The sequence below is a fragment of the Mastigoproctus giganteus genome, chromosome 3 (assembly GCF_048544385.1).
Source record: "Mastigoproctus giganteus isolate SK-2022 chromosome 3, ASM4854438v1, whole genome shotgun sequence".
Lineage (NCBI taxonomy): Eukaryota > Metazoa > Arthropoda > Arachnida > Uropygi > Thelyphonidae > Mastigoproctus > Mastigoproctus giganteus.
Genome location: NC_143577.1, coordinates 20,826,855 through 20,846,649, shown reverse-complemented (window position 1 = coordinate 20,846,649; position 19,795 = coordinate 20,826,855). Strand labels below are relative to the sequence as shown.

The 19,795-nt window shown below is 35.5% G+C and overlaps 1 protein-coding gene across 1 annotated transcript in view; it reads left to right on the top strand.

Annotated features, from left to right (window-relative positions):
* Positions 1-19,795, top strand: part of LOC150087781 (uncharacterized) — a 251,831-nt gene that overhangs the window by 150,072 nt on the left and 81,964 nt on the right. The window contains exons 11-14 of the mRNA XM_090369876.1: positions 3,289-3,395; positions 7,210-7,332; positions 15,844-15,948; positions 19,334-19,438. Coding sequence (XP_090226002.1) covers positions 3,289-3,395; positions 7,210-7,332; positions 15,844-15,948; positions 19,334-19,438 — 440 coding nt within the window. The remainder of the gene's footprint in view (positions 1-3,288; positions 3,396-7,209; positions 7,333-15,843; positions 15,949-19,333; positions 19,439-19,795) is intronic.

The window sequence follows — 19,795 nt, the reverse complement described above, 5'->3', positions numbered from 1 at the left end:
TTATATATCTCTACAGGGCTACCCCTGACTTCTAATCTCTCTCTCTTGGCATTACCATGTCACAAATATTTCTTCCTCTGCATCTAAAAAATTCTTTCACACTCTGTGTTACTTTTCTTCCAAACAGCTGTTCACTCTGCAGAAATCTGCCCTACCATGGAATATTGTTCCCACATCTGGGGCAGTGCTCGCAAAACCTCTTTCAGGCTTCTAGATTCCATTGAAAAGAGGGCAGTTAGGTTAATTAATGACTCATCTCTACTAGAGTCTCTCCACTCTCTGTCTCATAGACATTCTGTTTCTGCCGTATTCCTTTTCTATAGATACATCCATGGGCACTGTTCTTCTGAATTGACTTCTATAATCCCCCCCTCTCTCTCTCTCTTCCAAAGCAGTCAAGGTTTTCAAGCCTAAATGGATGTCAGATGTAGTAATGAGATTTGTGGCAGAGAAGAAAAATGCATGAAATGCATATAAATTATCAAGCGACACAGAAGCCAATGGAATATACAAACTAGTCTATAATCAAGTCATAAGGAGGTTAGGCAAACTTAGGCAGATTATGAGAAATCTTTGGAAAAGGATGCAAAGATAAATAGCAAAAATTTCTTTACTTATCTACTTACTTTACTACTTTATTCAACACTAGAAGAAAGGGATTGAATCACATTGGGCCACTTGATGTCTGTGGGTTAACTCTTGATTGATCCTGCCCAGCTTACTGACGTAGTAAATTAGTATTTTGCATCTACATTCACCCATGAGGAATTCATTAGGGAAGTGAATTCCAGAAGTTTATCAAACTATCAGAGAGCTAAATGATTTTGCAATAACTGAGAGAAAAGTGGAAGAGAAATTGAAATTAAACATAAGAAAGTCACCTAGAGTGCATGGGATGTATCCAATTACATTAAGGGAAGCAGCAAAGGAGGTAAGCAAGCTCTTAGCCATAATTATGAGAGCTTCTTTGGAATCAGGATAGATCCCTACAGACTGGAGCTGTGTGTATGTATCTCCAATTCACTGAGGGGGATCAAAGGGTGACATGAGTAATTACAGACCCATTAGCTTAACTTCTGTTTCAGGGAAAATAATGGAGCCACTGGTTAAAGGAGTAATGCAGGAGCATTTGGACAAGACTACAGTTAAACTTCAGACAGAATGGATTTATTAAGAAGTCTTGTCTGAATAATTTGATTGGATATTACAATGCAGTCACAAAGGAACTTCATGCAAAAAATAATTTTGATTTCATATACTTGGATTTCAGGAAAGCTTTTGATGCTGTTCACATAAAAGACTGCTGTGCAAATTGGAGCAATGTGGCATTAAGGGCAAATTACTGCTATGGATAAAGGAATAGTTGAGTGGGAGAAGACAGAGAATGGTAATCAATGGACACTGCTCTTTGTTGACTAATGTTATTAGTGGAGTTTTCCAGGGTCTGGTGTTGGGCCCATTGTTGTTTTCTATCTATATTAACGATTCTGATGAAGCATATCAGGTTTAATGTTCAAGTTTCAGACGATACAAAAGTTGGCAGGATGGTTAATGACAGTAATGATGTTATGCTACTACAACAAGATCCTGAAAAGTTAAGCAGATGGGCTGAGAAATGGCACTTGAAATTTTAACATTGGCAAGGTACTGCATGTGGGTAGCAGTAACCCCAGAGTAATGTACTAAACACGTGGTACTACACTCAGGATAGTGGAGAATAAAAAAGACATGGGGTAATTGTGAAGTCAGATATGAAGTTCTCTGAGCTGTGTAGAAAGGCTGCCAGGATAGCTAATGGGGTTTTTGTCAATGATTATAGGAATTTTGCCAACAACGATAAGGGGGTGATTATCCCATTGTATAAGGCTGTGGTAAGCCTGCGGTTATACATCTTGGGTATGCATACAGGTCTGAAAGCCTCATTTTAGGAAGGATATAGAGCTGCTCGAATTAGTACAGACAAGGGCAGCAAGATTAGTGAGGGGAACAAAGCGGGATGCTATTATCAAGAAGGGCTTCAATTCTGCAAATTGCAGCATCTGGAGACTAGGCACCTGTGAGGTGATCTGATTTAGGGGTTTTAAACTTTGAGTGAATTGAACAAGCTCAGTGCTGATGGAATTCTTCCTCTTGCTGAGACTATGCATATGAGGAGGCATATTCAAATTAAGGAAGGACAGTCGCAGAGTAGATGGGCAAAAGTTTTGCCTTTAGCCAGCGAGCGAATGATTACTGGAGCAAACTTCTGTCTGTTGATGTGGAAGCTGACAGCTTAAATAAATTCAGGGAAGAACTTGACAAACTATTGGAGGAAATGGATGGGTGAAAGGGGAAGTTTTTTTTTTTTTTTTTCTGGGTGATTTTGCTTTCTTGCATCATTTGCCACTAATAATACTAATACTAAATCCAGAAATATGGTACTGAACAAGTGACTCATAAATTCCAATCAATATCTAGAAAGATAAAGTGCTCTGTGATAAGACGTTCTGATTTACTAGCCAGTTCTATTTGTCTGTATAGTTGTTTGGTATATTATCAATCATTGCACTAACCCCTGGTTTAGTGCTGTGAAGGGTTTTCTAAAGCCTGGGTACCTGCATGTATCTTTGCACCTTACAAATAAAGATCATATTTATTTGGCCTGCAACATATTCCTACTTTAATTTTTTGTTTTCCCATTGTTTATGTCACACTAGACTGACTCAGAATTACACTGGCAACCTTTGTTAGTCGAGTGTGCTGTTTTAGTATCTATGGGTGTCTTAACTAAGAGCCTAACCCTCTCCCACCACCACCCACCTGCCTACATTCTTTTTCCTACACTTTTTATTCAACATATTAGATCCTGCATTCTACTCATGTTGAAATCCTGCATCTTACTCATCATATTCAATTCCTTACACATAAATTAGATATAGGTGTGACATGAACAAAACCAAATGAAATGGTATTCACTTCACCACTGCTGAAATTGATTTACTAACCAGTTGGAATAATCAATACTCATTTATGTGGTAGATGTCACAGTACAGCTGACTAACAGTCTGCTTGGACACAAATTGAATATAGTAATATTGTGACATCCAGGAAGTTAGCATCTCATCGGAAAAGTTTTTATTTGCATGTATAAGCTATACATATATATAGTGTTATCTCATTTTAATTTTGTCATTAGTTTTAATGACCTAATAAGATTTATTAAAATATTTTTAATGCTTAAATTTATATTAGAAGGTATAAATAAATTACTTCTAACTTTGTCTCCATCTTTCTCTCTGTCTCTTTTAGCATCAGGGTTTGATCCTAACTACAAATTTGTGGACCATAATAGGAATACTGCTCTTCACATAGCTTGTACATCAGGATGGTTTGTGATTGTGCATCTTCTAATACAGGTTAGTGTATGAATAAATATACATCCAAATTATTAATGATGAACTTCTGATGCTTGAAATGTATACTTTCCTGGTGCTTCTGTAAGTGAAAGGATCCTGTACACTATTGGAGTTGTCCAAATAATAAAGCACCATGTCTGCATTCATGAATTGGTCATCCCATAAGATAAAACACTGCCACCATGTTCTCTGATCACACAAGTTACAAAGGTAGCAAAGTTTTGATTGTAGTAAAGTCTTGATTTCTCCTCTTCTCTCCTTATGAGATAGCAAAAGTTAACCAATTGGGTAATTGCTGCTATATCCTTGTGCTTTGAGTACTAGGGTGGCTCAAATGAAAACAGCAAAAGTTAAATAAACAGTTTTTTATATAAATCTGTGATAAGGAACTTCATTTATCAAGAGTAGTAAAAAGGTAAAGGTAAACTTCAGCCATTATCAATCCACTTCAGGATGGAAGCCTCTTCAACAATTCATGCTGAGGGAAATAGACCATAATCTGCCACGCTGGTCCAGTGCGGGTTGGCAGATCAATCATATTTAGCAGTTAGGGGTTTGAACCCCGGTCTACTCAAAGAGCACGTGCCACTGCACTCCCGCTCCTGACCACTTGACTACGGAGGCCTTTTTTCTTTCAAAAGTAGTATCCTCCTGTAATTCAAGTCTTCAATTGTGCGTTGTTGTTATTTGGTTTTTAGGAACATTAGCAACTAAGGCCATATTGTTCCGGAAATATGTGGTGGTCATTCCCTGACCTTTCCGCATCCTCCGTATTTGGTGGTGACGGGCTCGAACCCCAGTCTAATCAAGTAGCGTGTGCTACGCACTGCTGCTCCTTCCCACCTGGCTACGGAGGCGCTTCAATTGTGTAATCAACGCTTGGATGCTGAGCTACTCCTGTACTGCTTTTTTGGTTCTCATCAGACTGAAAGTGCTTTCCCCTAATGTCTCTTCGAGTGGTTCAAAAAAGGCGATTTTTTGAACACTTGGTCACTTGGGGCCAAGTAAACAGATTAATTAAGGAGATTGTGGAAACACTAAATGTTACCAGCACTTCTGTAGGTTCCCTGAGGACAGGTATTGCCATTTTGTAAACAAGTCTTCCCTTTTGAGATCAGTCCTCAACATTTTGTCTGGATTGCAGGCTTCAGGTGACTCAAACAATTATACAAATATATAATTGTTTGAGTCACTTTCAATACAAAGCAGTATTGAAAGTTGTTTCCATTCTTCGTGTAACTCTCCAAAATAACCCTGTAGAATGCAACAGAATTAAATTGAATTCAATTAAATCAAATGTTTAGTGCACTAGAAAATTAATACAAACCGAAATCTGCAAGAAGTAACAATTACAACATTTCAATATGACTTCCATCAATAGTGCAACCCATATCCAAATGATAATTGACTTCTTGCCAAATACACTGTAACATGGTGTAACTGTGTCAGTCCCTACAGTGATCCCTCTCTTTAAGCCATTCACATCTGTTGTAGGGAGAACTTGTACATGTAGTTCTTAATGTACCCTCACAAAAAGAAAATCAGTGATATGAGGTCTGGTGGGTGAGCCAACTAAGGAATTGGACCCATACACACCCTACCTGTCAACCTAGAAAATGGCTTTGAATATCTTTATGGAAGTAAAGGAGTGTTCCTCACACTTGTTGAAAATGCACTGTTTTTGGTTTTCATCAGAACCAAATCATTTGAACTGGAATGATGCTGAGCAGTTTGTGGGATCCAACATATTTCCCGATATGCAGGACCTGTGGTTGTTCTTTCTTTGTAGAACAGTCCCCTTGCCTTTCTGAAACTTGCACCACACAACACAAAACACATCAAATTTGGGGACTGTGTCAGATGTATTTCCAGTGCCTTGCCTGTGACATGGAACATGCATCCATCCCTAAACATAAGATGTTTAAATAGCTCTTCATCTTCTTTCATCTTGGTGAACATGTTCATTCAGAATAATGTCTGGTGTCTTATCTGGTTAACAGCCATAATATTATGGTTGATGTGGATTTAAATGCAACTGCTTATGCAACTCTCCCTGCACTATTTTTTGCAGTACACCAAGTTCTATGCTGGCTCAATACATTGAATTTTGTGGACTGTGAATGAAATTCCTCGCCTTCTGAATGTGCCAGTCTTGTTACCATGATGCTACACAGGAGTAGCTACTTTTTGAGAAACCCTGCTTTATGGACTACAGACACCATTAAGGCAACTGAACTCTACAACTATAATGAGAATAAATTATTACACATATAGATGCTAGAGAAAGACTAAGAAATTATTATAGTAAGAAAATGTTGATTATAGTTATAGCCAAGTGTCCTTCACCATATCTTTCTAATTCAACAGCAGAAGCTTCATATTAGGTGAGGCAAGTTACTTAATAAGAAGTCCTTGCTGTTTTTAATATTGAATATGGTAAGGTAAGAAATGAAGTTACAGAATAAACACAAAAATATTAACAACTTAAAATAAAAAAAATATGTATATATTTTTATTTTTATTTTTTTCCTTCAGCATAATTCTGAGCATGATTGTGAGGTTCTCAAAATCGGGAACCTCTGAATCCGTTCTTTGCTAGATTTTAGAATTTTCTGGATATAGTCATAAAAATTTATGTTTCCAAAAAGATTTTGGAATTTTCTGGATATATAGTCATATATAGTCATAAAAAAGCCAGGGATAAATATTTCATTTCTATACTGAAGCTTATTGTACATAGTATTGTATAATTGTAACTTTTGAGAAGGTGGTGGGTAACACACAATAAATTATCCATTTTATAAGGCTATGGTTAGGCCACTTCTTGAGTACTATATACAGATCTGGAAGCCCCGTTTTAGGAAAGATGTGGATCTGTTGGAACAGGTGCAGAGAAGAGCAACAAGATTAGTGAGGAGAACAAAAGGGTACTCTTACCAAGAAAGACTTCAGTTCTACAAATTGTAGTCTGGAAACTAGGTACCTGCACGGCCTGATTGAGGTGTATAAAGCCTTGAATGGTTTGAGCATGCTCAATGCTGATGGGATTCTTCCTCTTGCTCAGAATAATCACCTGAGAGAGCATAAATTCAAATTGAGGAAAGACATGTAGGATAGATGTGTGGAAGTTTGCCTTTAGCCAGCGGGTAGTTGGTTGGTGGAACAGACTTCCATCCTTTGTTGTGGAAGTTGATAGCCTAAATAAATTTAAGGCTGAGCTGGACAGGTATTTGGAATGAACAGAGGGGTGAAATGGGAGTGGTTTTTTTTTTTTTTTTTGCTGATGCTGCATAAGCTTGCTTTCCATCATATGCCTCTATTAATGCTAATGCTAATGTGTTTAAGGCTTTTAATGGATTGAGTAAGCTAAATGTTGATGGCATGCTTATTTTTGCTCAGAAAACACACGTAAGTGGGCATGACTTTAAATTGAGGAAGGATAGTGTGCAAATTTGCTTTCATCCAGCAAGTAGATGATTGTCAGAACAAATTTCCATTTGGTGTTGTAGAAGTGGGTAATTTGAATAAATTTAAGGAAAAACTAGAGAAATTATTAGAGAGGATAAATAGGTGATGTGAGAAGTCTGGTTTTTTTTTCTGTTTCATGCCCATTAGATTTAGTGATAGTCTTTATCCAGATGAACAATTTTTACATTATGTTGACCTAACTTTTCAACCATATATAGTTGGGTTTTTTTTTTTTGCCTTGTGTGTTAACTTTCATTTTATTTTGGCTTACTCTATAATGCTAAATTATCAACATGTAGATATATCTTTTTAAAAAAAAACTTTTTTTTTTTTTTTTTAATTTTAGGATGGTGCCTCTGTAGATCAACTAAATGGCAAACTCTATACTCCATTAATGCTTGCTGTAGAGAATAAGCATGCAGATATAGTTCATTATCTGTTGAGTGCTGGTGCACAAGCCGATATAAAAGTAAGTTAAGAGAATTGTAGTTGTCATTAGTAAGTGTTTGCATGTTTACTTTTTTTGTTTAGCTCTTTTTTCAGCAACACTGTATGTTCCCACATTATTAGGAGTTATTTTTACCTAGGTGGCTATGATGTGCAGAAACAGGCTCTCCTAATAAGGCAGTGTATGAAGAATTCCTGTAGATGTGTGTGCAGCCATAGAGGATAATGCATGGAAAGTACAAATGATTTTACACTAGAGCCAGTCAGTAAATTCTGTGCAGTTGCTTGTGAATGACAGTCTATTCATTCTGAACTATGTACAGTTATAAACCTTCAGTATAGCTCCTCCACTTACTTGGCAACATTTTGCCACCACTAGGTGACATCTGATGTCATCAAGTGCCCCATTCACAGCAAATACTTGTAACGCATTGTTCACAGCTATATTGAGTTCACCTAGTGTGGAAAATTCCCCCACCCAGGGCTCCGTCATTTTGAAAAGAAATGAAATCTAGACTGTAGGCAGAGAGAGGATTAAAAATCTCCCAGTTGTATCCTTGCTAAAATGCCAGCACACAGGCTTCATGACAGGATAGGTTGTAATGCAGAATTAACAGACTTATTCTAACATTTCTGGCTGTTTCTTTCACTGTACTAGTCTAAAGTTGCTTAAAAATTAAACCTAAATGTGGAAAAAGAGGTGGGTCCCTTCAGACAGAAGGTACCCAACAAAATTCAGTCTCCCCACCACCCCAAATGTTCTATAAAAATGGTGTAAATAGTACCATGGCCAATGATAACAACACATGCAGTCTCATCATAGGTCAGTCTTCAGATTTTTTTCAGTAATTCTGTTATTTCAACATGCATGGCATGTCAAAACCTTCCAGATCAGTTTTCTCCAGCCCTAGATTCACTTTGGAGAACTTCATTTTCTCATGGGTGAATCTAGTGTTGGAAACAAACGTTTGAGAAATCATAGTTCTAAGATAGTGGATTTCTTATAGTCTAAGATTGGATTTCATGTGCAGATTTGCCTTCTGTTTCAATTTTCACAAATGTTCTTTAGTTATCCTTGGTTAACTCCATTTGCATGGCCATCATTGGGCCACACGTTTTCATATTTGTTGCTCATACCTGCATTAAAGTGCCATGACTTTGTCATTGTATATTCTTTCATGTTCAGCAAACAAAATCCTGTATAAATACAATCGAATTGCTTATATTTCAGGAAGTGTTGAGAACTATGCGGAATTTATTGACTGACCTTTGTACACTATGTTGAAAACATGAAAGAACACTTGGATTGCACATGTGAAAATACAAACTGGTTGTGGTGTTCTTATCTTCTTTTCAACAATTGTTTTTGAGATTGCAAAATTATTGATTGATTTATATAAAATAGAAATTATATATAAAATAGACACTATATAAAGGGGCTCATCTAGTCAGGAATTACAAGCCCTCAGTGAAAAAAAAAAAACCCAAAGGACATGCCATTTCAGAAATCCCAAAACACTTACCAGATTAAGTTAATACTTCCAAGATAAGTATATGAATATTTTCCCAAGTTATGTAGGATAAAAATAGGCTTTGACTGAGCGGCTGTAGTCCCGTAGTAAGACACTTTTTATTGCAAAGTACTTAATGAAATACCTTGCAAGAACTAAAGATTAAGGTGTGGAACCAAGCCATTGAATATCCCTCAAGAATAACAACTTAATGGAAACTATTGTAATCTAATTTGAAGTGTAAATCTAAATAGGTCGTTAGGTTTTGTTTTTCTTTACCTCACATATGCCTCTTATTCCATAAACCCTTGCATTCTTTGCTCTTTGTACACCTTCAGTATTAAAGAGGATATTTTACATTTCCTGCTGTCTTCTCTTTTGAATTGCCACTAGTTCTCTCATCTGGTAATCATGTTCTAACTAGAATGATTTCTACAGGGATTCCTCAGGGTGGTATCCTCTCTCTGTTCCCTTTTCTCCTTTGATTCCTCCCCTGCTGGCATTGTTCCTTTGGTTTACCCCTGATGTACCTCTGATTTTTACAATGCTGATGCTTTAAAAATCTGCTACATTTCTAGGAATGGTGATGAAGTTGCAATTAAATATTAAACTTAATTTTAACTCTCCAAGGTTAAGGATTATTTTTCTAGGTTTGAACTCTATATGGATATCAATATGGATAAATCTGCTCATATGTCTGTAACGAAAAAATCTGTCCTTTAACTGTTCTCCCTTTGTTGAAAGTCATCTCATCCCATCTCTAATATGCATTCTGTGTATCTTGAATTATTGATCAAATATTTGATTTTAGGCTTCACCTCAAATGCTTACTACATCCACATCTCAAAGCTCATAATAAATAAAATATGTAATAATCTTATTTTTCTCACAAATCTTATGCCCTTGCAGGTAGCACAGTAGACATAATTACTGTCCTCTTCACGCCAGGTAGAAAAGGCCTGTGTTCAAATCCCATCAATGCAAGGAATGTTTATGAGGGATTTTTTTTTTTTTTTTTGGAGAGTTAATCAATCTCAGGCAAAGGTTGCATGGGTTTTCCATCCAGCAAACAGGCAAATTAACCACAGAATACACACAGTTTATAGACACAATAATGCACCACAGCCTTAGCTGCTTAACACACACACACACACAATCTTATGAATTAACATAAAATCTGTTATTTTCCTTCTCTAAACTATATCTTCATGAATCTCTCTCTCTCTCAAGTAATATCCTGGCATATCCCTCTGAAAAATCAAGCAAAAGCCCAAATTTATTCTGCTAGAGAATCACATTAAGTTTTTAGGCAGTTCTTTTAGAAATGAGTTATTTTGTGTGGATGAGTGTATTCTTCAGAATACACTGGTGTAATGTAATGCAGTGTGTGTGTCTTGGTTTTTATGCTTTTTTTTTTTTTTTTTTTAATGCATGGCTGAACCATATGTAAATGATCGTTATAATGTTTTAATTCTATAATGTGAGACCCCCTCCAACTGTTTGCCATCCAAGGAATATAAATTTGGAAATAACCTTTGTAACTTTCACTTAAAATAAACAGATATTAATTAATTAATTTATTTATTTATTTAAAATCAGAATGTCAGAAAAGAATTCAATAGATAGAATATTTATGCAGAAAACAAATAAAAAATTATTTTTTTACAAAAAAAATTATTTCAGATAAAATTAAGATGCATTAAGGGCTTATGCCTTAATTCATCTTATACACCATCAGGCATCTCTTATATTGTGGAGTTATACTTCATAACCATTTTGCCATCATTACATCACCTACCCACCGAAGAAGGGCCAAATAGCCCTGAAACGGTGGTGCTGCCTGGGTGGTGGTATCCGCTGAGAATAAGTAAAAACAGTTTTCTCCTTTGGTGAAGTGTTACTTATTCAAAGTAGTGCAATATCATGGCAACTCATTGTGAAGGTAGTCACAATATGAGATATAACTTAAATGATGGTGCCTTTGCAAAAATTTGCTAATTTAGAGTTTAGCTCTGTACTAATATGATGCATTTGCACTAACTTGTACATAGTTTCAGATGAAATAATTTGAGGGTAAGGCACATATGAATTGATGAAACTTTTAAATACTACTTACACAAGATGTATAGAGCTTAACAGTATAATAGGACTTCAGCGGCCCCTTCTGCATTATGCACTACTTGAATCCCAGCCATCTCCTTCCACTGTTCGACACCAGATGCCACCTAATCTTTGTACTGTGTAAAGGAATTTCCATGATAAGCATTTGAAATAATAAAAATATGAAAACAGTTCGATGTTTATAAAATGTAGGATAATGAACAAATATTTGTTCATACAAAATTGATATAATGAGGAGCTTACTATCATTGCCACCTACATACACTAAGCTATTGCTGAAATGCATGAAATATGAACTGTAAGTTTCAGTCATGTGAAAACTTGGTCCTAATTTCTGAAAAAGAATTTCAGTCAAGGTGGAATTTAATTATATGTTTACCTTAATTTGCCTTTTCAAATCAGGTGTATAATTCACATTTTTTCCAAATCCAGAAGCATGCCAGCTTACACATGACCATGACTCAGCCCCTTGACTTATTCCAACCCAATACCAGAGTTTAGATGAAACACGCATTCTTTGGGTTTCTTCATTTACTGAGTTTCTGTGATTCCTGATAAGAGGAAATACTAATAAGTGAATTCTTTATATAATTTATTTAATTTTTATATGTTTTTATTACCTTATTTTTTAAAATTTATAAAGAGAAGAAAATGGAAATGAGAATTAAACATTGTGTGCTTCTGTATGCATTCTGTGTATTCATTCCAGTTTCAATGGAAAGTAACATAAAAATGTACATTCACTAAGCACTCATAATTATAAACATATACCAAAAACTACAAGAGAAGAAAAATTATTTATTTAAAAAATTATTATAAAATAATCCTATTTAATAATTTCATTAAGGGCCATAATTCATGCATATATTCATCTTCACATACATTATTTCATATAAATGATCATAAATTCAAGTTTTAATAGATATAGGAGTTTTGTGGGTGTTTTTTTTTTTTTTTTTTTTCCCTTCTAACTTCAGTTAGAGAGAGAGAGAGAGAGAGAGAGAGAAGAGGTGAAGAAACAGATAAAAACAGCCTTAGAAGTGAAAGGGAGAAGGGGGAAGGAAGCCCAAAATGAAGAGATGGTTTGAGTAATAGATCCTGGGGAGTCTGGTTGGGAAATAAGCTGCCATGAAGGATTACACTTTGTCAGATCTAGAAATTAGACAGGAAACTTTCAGAGTTAGCAAGTTATAGTTATAGCTCAGTCAAGTATTAATTTTTCTCCAGTCATCAGTCTTTGATGACTGGTGGAACTTTAATAAAATTTTTACCTAATATTAAGTTAGTTTGCCTTAAGGGGAATTCTTCCCTGGCTGCAATAAACCGAATTAGGATACAAGCTGAGGATAGGATACAAAAAACTACACCAATCGACAATAGTAATATCAAAAAATACTTTTTCTGTCCCATACGTTGAACAGTGTCACAAACAACTTAACAGATTCTTTAAAGATACCGAATTTAAAATTGTATCCAGGAATTACACACTACACTGAACAATCGCTGAGTTCTTTCCTCGTTCGCAACGCAAATAAATGACCTGGTATACAACATTTCTTGCAGCGATTGCGACTCGTCCTACCAAGTTCTATGTGTTTGCCTCTGAATTTTTGTGTTAATCAACACGCTGCCTCAGTTCGTGCTTCTTGTTCAGCAGCGTCAGAATTAGCCTTTCATGCCATTAATGAAAAACATACTTTTTTATTTAACGAGGCCAAAATACTTAGTGTTCAACGTAATTATATGAGACTATTAATTGCAGAAACTCTCGAAATTAAATTACATGAGAATTCTGTTAATGTTCACCGGCCATATCTGATCTCCGATTCGTTGTCTTTTACTTGCATGCGCGAAGACAAATAATCACTATTTAAGTTTCATTCTCACCCCTATTCGATAATTTTCATTCCTATGATCATGACATATGGTTAAATAGCATTGTCAGCTTTGGGAAGGAAAATCGTTTTGCAATTTTTTCGTTAATTTAATTTTTTACTTAATTTTTAATTATTTCTTACTGTAATACAAGATTTTTGATTTTTTAATTGTTTTCATTTTAATTTCTGGAGAGTATCATACGGAAGTGTTCTGTGTATCATATTGATTGAGGTAAACTTCTCTTATTCTTTTACAAATCAACGTAGAAAATAATGAGCATTATAACTCTGGTTCATACTATCAAATTGAAGATTTATGAAACCGTGCAGCATACATAAACTGAAGTACATTTTCGTTTGGCTGTCTTTTTTTTTTTTTTTTTTTTTTGTTCCTTTCACAAAATGGAAAATAAAAGAATATCAGCGTGTGTTTTTCATTTCTTTTATTTATTTACTTATTTTTAATTATTATTGCTTGGCAGATTTCTTGGAAGCTTATGGAGCCATGCATTTTCAGAAATACTTGTAATCACTCTCTCCCCACTCCCTACCCTTCCCATTTAGAGTGGTCTTGTTTTATGAATTCATTCAAATAATGGAAGAAAATTACTGACACAATAAGATATATTAATTTCAGCTAACAATATACAATAAGAGCAATAATAATCTAATTCCATTAAGTTCCTGTTAACACTCTTTCATGAAAATTGTTTGTGGGAAGTTTTTCTACTCAAAGTTTATCAGGAAACATCTGAGGAGCTCTATCCCCAAGGATCATTTGGATTCTTCATGTTTGATGGCAGTGAATAAAGAGGTTCTTATGAATCTGGTTTTGTAAGATGCAGTTATGAAAACAGGAGAAATTAACAAACTTTTGCATTGCATATTATTCATAAGGATCGCCTAGGGGTAGCAAATACCAAGTTGATGCATACAGAGAATTATTATGCTGAATTAAACCATGCCTTGTAAATTTTTTTTTTTTTTTCAGAATTATATATTTTTTATAGCCCTTAATGAAATTATTAAACAGGATTATTTTATAATAATTTTTTAAATAAATAATTTTTCTTCTCTTGTAATTTTTGGTATATGTTTATAATTATGAGTGCATCCTTGGACTCGGGGGAAGTCCCCACAGACTGGAGATGTGCAAATGTGTCCCCAATTTACAAAGGGGACACATTTGGGGATATAAGGGTGACATGAGGAATTATAGACCAGTTAGTTTAACTTCTTTTCTGGGGAAAATAATGGAGTCACTGGTTAAAGATGCATTGCAGGTTCATCTAGACAAGACTGCAGTAATAATTCATACACAGCATGGGTTTGTTAAGGAAAATTCTTGTCTGACAAATTTGATTGGTCGCCTACATCCCCTAAAGGAACTAGATGCAAAAAATAATTTTGATATCATATACTTGGATTTCAGGAAAGCTTTTGACACTGTTGTGCATGGAAGACTACTGTACAAATTGGAGCAGTATGGTATTAAGGGCAAGTTGCTAAAATGGATAAAAGGGGGATTGAGTGGGAGAAGACAGAGTGTGGTAATCAATGGATGCTGATCTTCACGGACTAATATTATTAGTGGAGTCCCCCAGGGTTTGGTGTTGGGCCCACTGTTGTTTTGTATATTTATCAGTGCTATTGATGAAGGTATATCAGGCTTAGTGTCGAAGTTTGCAGATGATACAAAGGTTGGCAGGGTTGTTAATGACGGTAATGGTAGTGTGCTACTGCAACAGAATCTAGAAAAGTTGGGAGATGGGCTGAGAAGTGGCAACTGAAGTTTAACATTGACAAATGCAAAGTACTGCATATGGATAGAAGTAACTCCAGAGTAATGTACCAACTGTGTGATACTACACTTAGGGTGGTAGAAAATGAAAAAGACCCAGGTGCAGTCAGATATGAAGTTTTCTGAGCAGTGCAGACAGGCTGCCAGAGCAGGTCATGGGTATTGTCAATGATATACAATAATTTTGCTAGTAGAGAAAAGGAGGTGATTATCCCTTGTGTACTGCATACAGTTCTGGAGGCCTCATTTTAGGAAGAATGTAGAGTTGCTTGAGTGAGTACAGAGAAGAGCAACAAGATTGGTGAGGGGAACAAAAGGGTTGTCTTACCAAGAAAGGCTTAAGTTCTGCTAGTTGCAGCATCTAGAGTCTAGGCACCTGTGAGGCGATCTGATCGAGGTGTATAAGGCCTTGAATAGGTGTTGAGCAGGCTCATTTCTGATTTGATTCTTCCTCTTGCTCAGATTACGAACCTGAGGGGGCATAAATTCAAATTGAGGAAAAAAAGTTATAGAATAAATGTGCGGAAATTTGCCTTTAGCCAGTGGGTTGTTGATTGCTGGAGCAAACTTCCATCTGTTGTTGCGGAAGTTGATAACAAATAAATTCAAGGAGGAACTGGACAAACATTTAGAGGGAATGAATGTGCGAAATGGGTTTTTTTTTCCTCCATGTATAACCCATAACTCATGAGAGTTTAAACCGGGGGTTCCTCAGTTTTTGGAACCCTTGGTTTGAAGACTTTTTTTTTTTTTTAAAGAAAAATCTGAGAACAAATCATAAAATACTCCACACCAAATTTCACTATCCACCTTTGTTCAATCAATTTGCTTTAAATGGCAGAGTCGATTCCTTTACCAGTTTGTCACTAGTCGGCTAGTATTAGGGTGTATTCTACCAAAAGAAACTCATATTTTTCATCAAACAAAGGGGTCATTTCTAGATGAAAAAGTTCCAGTAGTTTGGTTTTATACTTCAAAAGTGAAGTATAAAAAGGTGAGTTGAAATGTGATGCAATGAATATTACTTTTAGATGATCCAAAATGTTCTGTTTTTGCACTACTTGCACATATACACACAGAAACATATGTATTGCCATAGTTTTTTCTGTATACTGAATAGTTATTAACTGAATGATTTCTAAAGTTGGGACTGATCTTAAATATTAAACTTTATATTTTCTTAAATTCTAATTTTAAAATTATTTATTACTAATCTTCATCAGGGAGAGGATGGAACAACCTGTCTTCATCTTGCAGCCAGGTCTGGATCTGTTGAAATATGCAAAATGTTGTTGAATACTACAGCTAAAGTAAATATTAATGTTTTGGTAAGTTTCGCATTTGCTTTAATAGTTTTTGAATTTTCTGATTAATATCCTCTACTTAGGTTTTGTAATTTCTGATTACTGTTCTCCGCTTTTTGAATTTTCTTATTAATATTCTTTGTTTAATTCTAATAAGAGATTAAGAAGTTATTTACTGCACTCCACATAAATTTTAAAGGCAAAATATGTTTTACAGAAAACATTCCAATAACCCATCCACTTAGGGACCAATTTATCAGTATCCACGTACCACATGGATGCTGTTAAAATGGACTGACTCTCAGAACATTTTGCCATCGTCAGCTGTTGCAGCAATGAACAAGAATTCTTGAGACGTATACAAGTATTACTTTGTCATCCAAGTTTCTTGCGACAATCAACTAATTGGTTAAAATAAATTTATTAAAATAAATAAATGATATATACATAAGATAAAACAGAGATAAAATAAGATAAAAGTGTTAAAATATAATGTAATAAAATCATTAAAATACATAGAAGCTTTTGAGATGAAGTGCCTCTTCATCAGCTAGTCGGTGAATGGTGTACTTCAGTATATATTGATGGTTACAATAACAAAAGTCAGCTGGGCATGATCATGTATCACGAGTCTGGTGTCAGTGGAACAGAATTATATACGTGATGACCGCTAACACTCATCGCACTGCAATACAGTACATTCTATAATAGAGTGTAAGTGCACTCCCCTCGTGTGATTCATAGTACTATTATTGGTAGCTATGTGCAGTGCTTCAAGCCACAAGCACTGGTGGTAATCACATGAATAGTTGACAATTTCAATATCCCATCGGGGACCAAGATTGTGCTGCCCAACCCAATAATGCTCGGCGACTGTTTCAAAATTACCGGTTTGCAGAGCCACCTCATGCTCAGAAACTCGGTCTTTCAATCTTCTACCAGACTCACCTACATAATACCCCCCCCCCACAATCCGCACACGTAATGCGATATATGGAACCACTCCGTAAGAAAGGAGGAACAGGTGTTTTCACTTTACAAATAATAGACTGTAATTTTTCCTCCCCAGAAGTTGCACACATCTTATATGATGGAGACGCAAAATCCTAACAAGACGTTACGATATGCCCTGATAATAGCGGATGTAGGCAGTAGAGATAAATTCATTAACGCGAGGAGGATTAGATTGCATAACAAATTCATGAGCTGAAGCTGACATCTATCTAGAACATGAGGTGGATAGCTGCAATTTGAAAGCTCTCCCCCTAATTTTAGAAACCTCCAATTGCCTGTCACCATTCAAACTAGAGTGCATTCAAGCGTGGGAGAATAAAGTGATGCACTCTAGTTTGACCTGTGACACTCTAGGACTTGGAGTGCACTTGCACCCTACCTACTTAATTCTACCGACACCAGACTCGCGATACGTGATCATGCCCAGCTGACTTTTGCTATTGTAACCATCAATATATACTGAAGTACACCATTCACCGACTAGCTGATGAAGAGGCACTTCATCTCAAAAGCTTCTATGTATTTTAACACTTTTATTATATTATATTTTAACACTTTTGTCTTATTGTGTTTTAACACTTTTATCTTATTGTATTTTAACGCTTTTATCTTATGTATATATCATTTATTTATTTTAATAAATTTATTTTAACCAGTTAGTCGGTCGTCGCAAGAAACTTGGCTGATATGCAACCCTACGTGCATGGCCTGTTTTCTAAAGTATTACTTTGACCCATATCATCAGATATACGTGTGTCTATATTACCCCATCTAGCAAAACAGGAAATCGATCACAGAACACATGCAGTTAACAGACAGTATACATGGAGCAATATGGCTTTAGTTGCTGATGCTCCTAAAACTCCACTACATCCACTAAACTAGCAGTTTATCTGAAACCTTAAGATAACCTTAATGATACTGGCAAAACCCTGTCACTACCCTTGTTCGAATGAATACTGTCTCTGCAAAATAGATTCCTTCTACCTACAAGTGCAGGCCACACTATAAAAATTTTCCCCCAAAAGCCTTGCAGAATCCCTCAAATCTTGAGTTAATCAACAAGGCTTTCTGCACACAATCCCTCCTGTTGTTGAGCAGAATTGCAAACATTCTGACCTAACTTGCAACATTTTTTTCAGCATGGTCCTATATATATATATATATATATATATATATCCAAAAAATGGCTTATTTACTACTAATCTTCATCAGGGAGAGGATGGAACATCTTGCAGCCAGGTCTGGATCTGTTGAAATATGCAAAATGTTGTCAGTTTGTGTTCATTAGTCTCCACATGAATAATAATGCTCTCTGTACCCCAACCCCTTAAAATCTGACAATCTGTTGATAACAGTGATTGTTGCTCCCAGAAAAATTCTAGTTCACCTATCTTTATAGCAAAAAATGTTTTCTGTTTCTCTGACAGTAGTCTCCCCCAATAAAACTAAATCTTCTTGAATCAGAGCAGTATTCACTTGCCTACTCTGTTCTGGGACCAGAATCAAGGTTGCATTACTTTGCAGGGCACTAGATACTTGAATCCGTGCTGAGCCCCCCCATTACATTTGTTTCTTCAGTTACTCAAATTCTTCTAGTAATGTACCAAGTTTTAATTTGAGATTGCTATATTCCCTTGCATCAGGTGCAAAAAAAAAATCCATCAGTTGAGCCTGGTTGGTCTACTAGACTGACTTTAGAATACATTCTCCAGTCTATAACAAGCGATGACTCACACCAGAAGTGCCCACAGACATTTCCACCTGAGTCACTGTATCCTTGGATGATTTATTAACAACCATTATTTAAGTGAAATATGAACTTAAGGAAAGAAGATTAGGTGCCTCCGTAGCCAGGTGGGCAGGAGCAGCAGTGCACAGCACATGCTTCTTGATTAGACCGGGGTTCGAGCCCGTGCCCACCAAATACGGAGGATGCGGAAAGCTCAGGGAATGACCACCACATATCCCCGGAGCAATATGGCCTTAGTTGCTAATGTTCCTAAAAACCAAATAACATCAATCTGAATAAAGAAGGTTATAAAATTTAAATTTACAATATATTACAGAATTTAAATTAATGTTGGTAAGTAAATAAATTTTTCTGTTTATACTACTCTGGATGACCATTTAGCATCATGAATTTACAAGATCAGGATAGAGAATACAGTTTATCTATTTACATTACCAGATTTTGTGGTATCACATGGTAGTGTATGCAGTTGTGTAAGCTCATTCACATTTAAATCCTGTGTCATTGAATAAACTTTGGATTTGAAATTTTTTCTTTGAAATGTTATTTAGAATATTAATTGAAATAATAAAACTAAATAGAAATTTAATAACTCCATTTAGAACTAATTTACCATTTAATTTTTGCTAATAACAATTTCAGGATGATGGTGGATGGACGCCTCTAGTCTGGGCAGCAGAATATAATCATTTAGGTGTTGTGCAGTTATTATTGGACAAGGGAGCTGACTCATCTTGTAGAGATAATGTGAGTTGACTTAAACTCTACTTAATATCATTTTGAAAACCTGCTTTCTTCTTACTAATTAAAATGCAAATTAGTTAAAAAGTATCCATAGAATATAAAAATTGAGAAATACTCCCCCGCCCCCACACATATAATTCATATTGCTGTACGCTACCAATTCTAATGACTGTCACAGGTCAACTGTCAAGACTAAAATGGAGAAGAGGAGGAGGAAATCAACAATATGTGATCCCATGTTTCTTTAATAATCAGTATGCAAATATGAGTTCCATAAAAAAAAAAAAAAAATGTTACTTTTAAGAATTTTTGGATTTCAGCAAAATATATATTTTATTAAAATTGCACAAAAAAACTTAA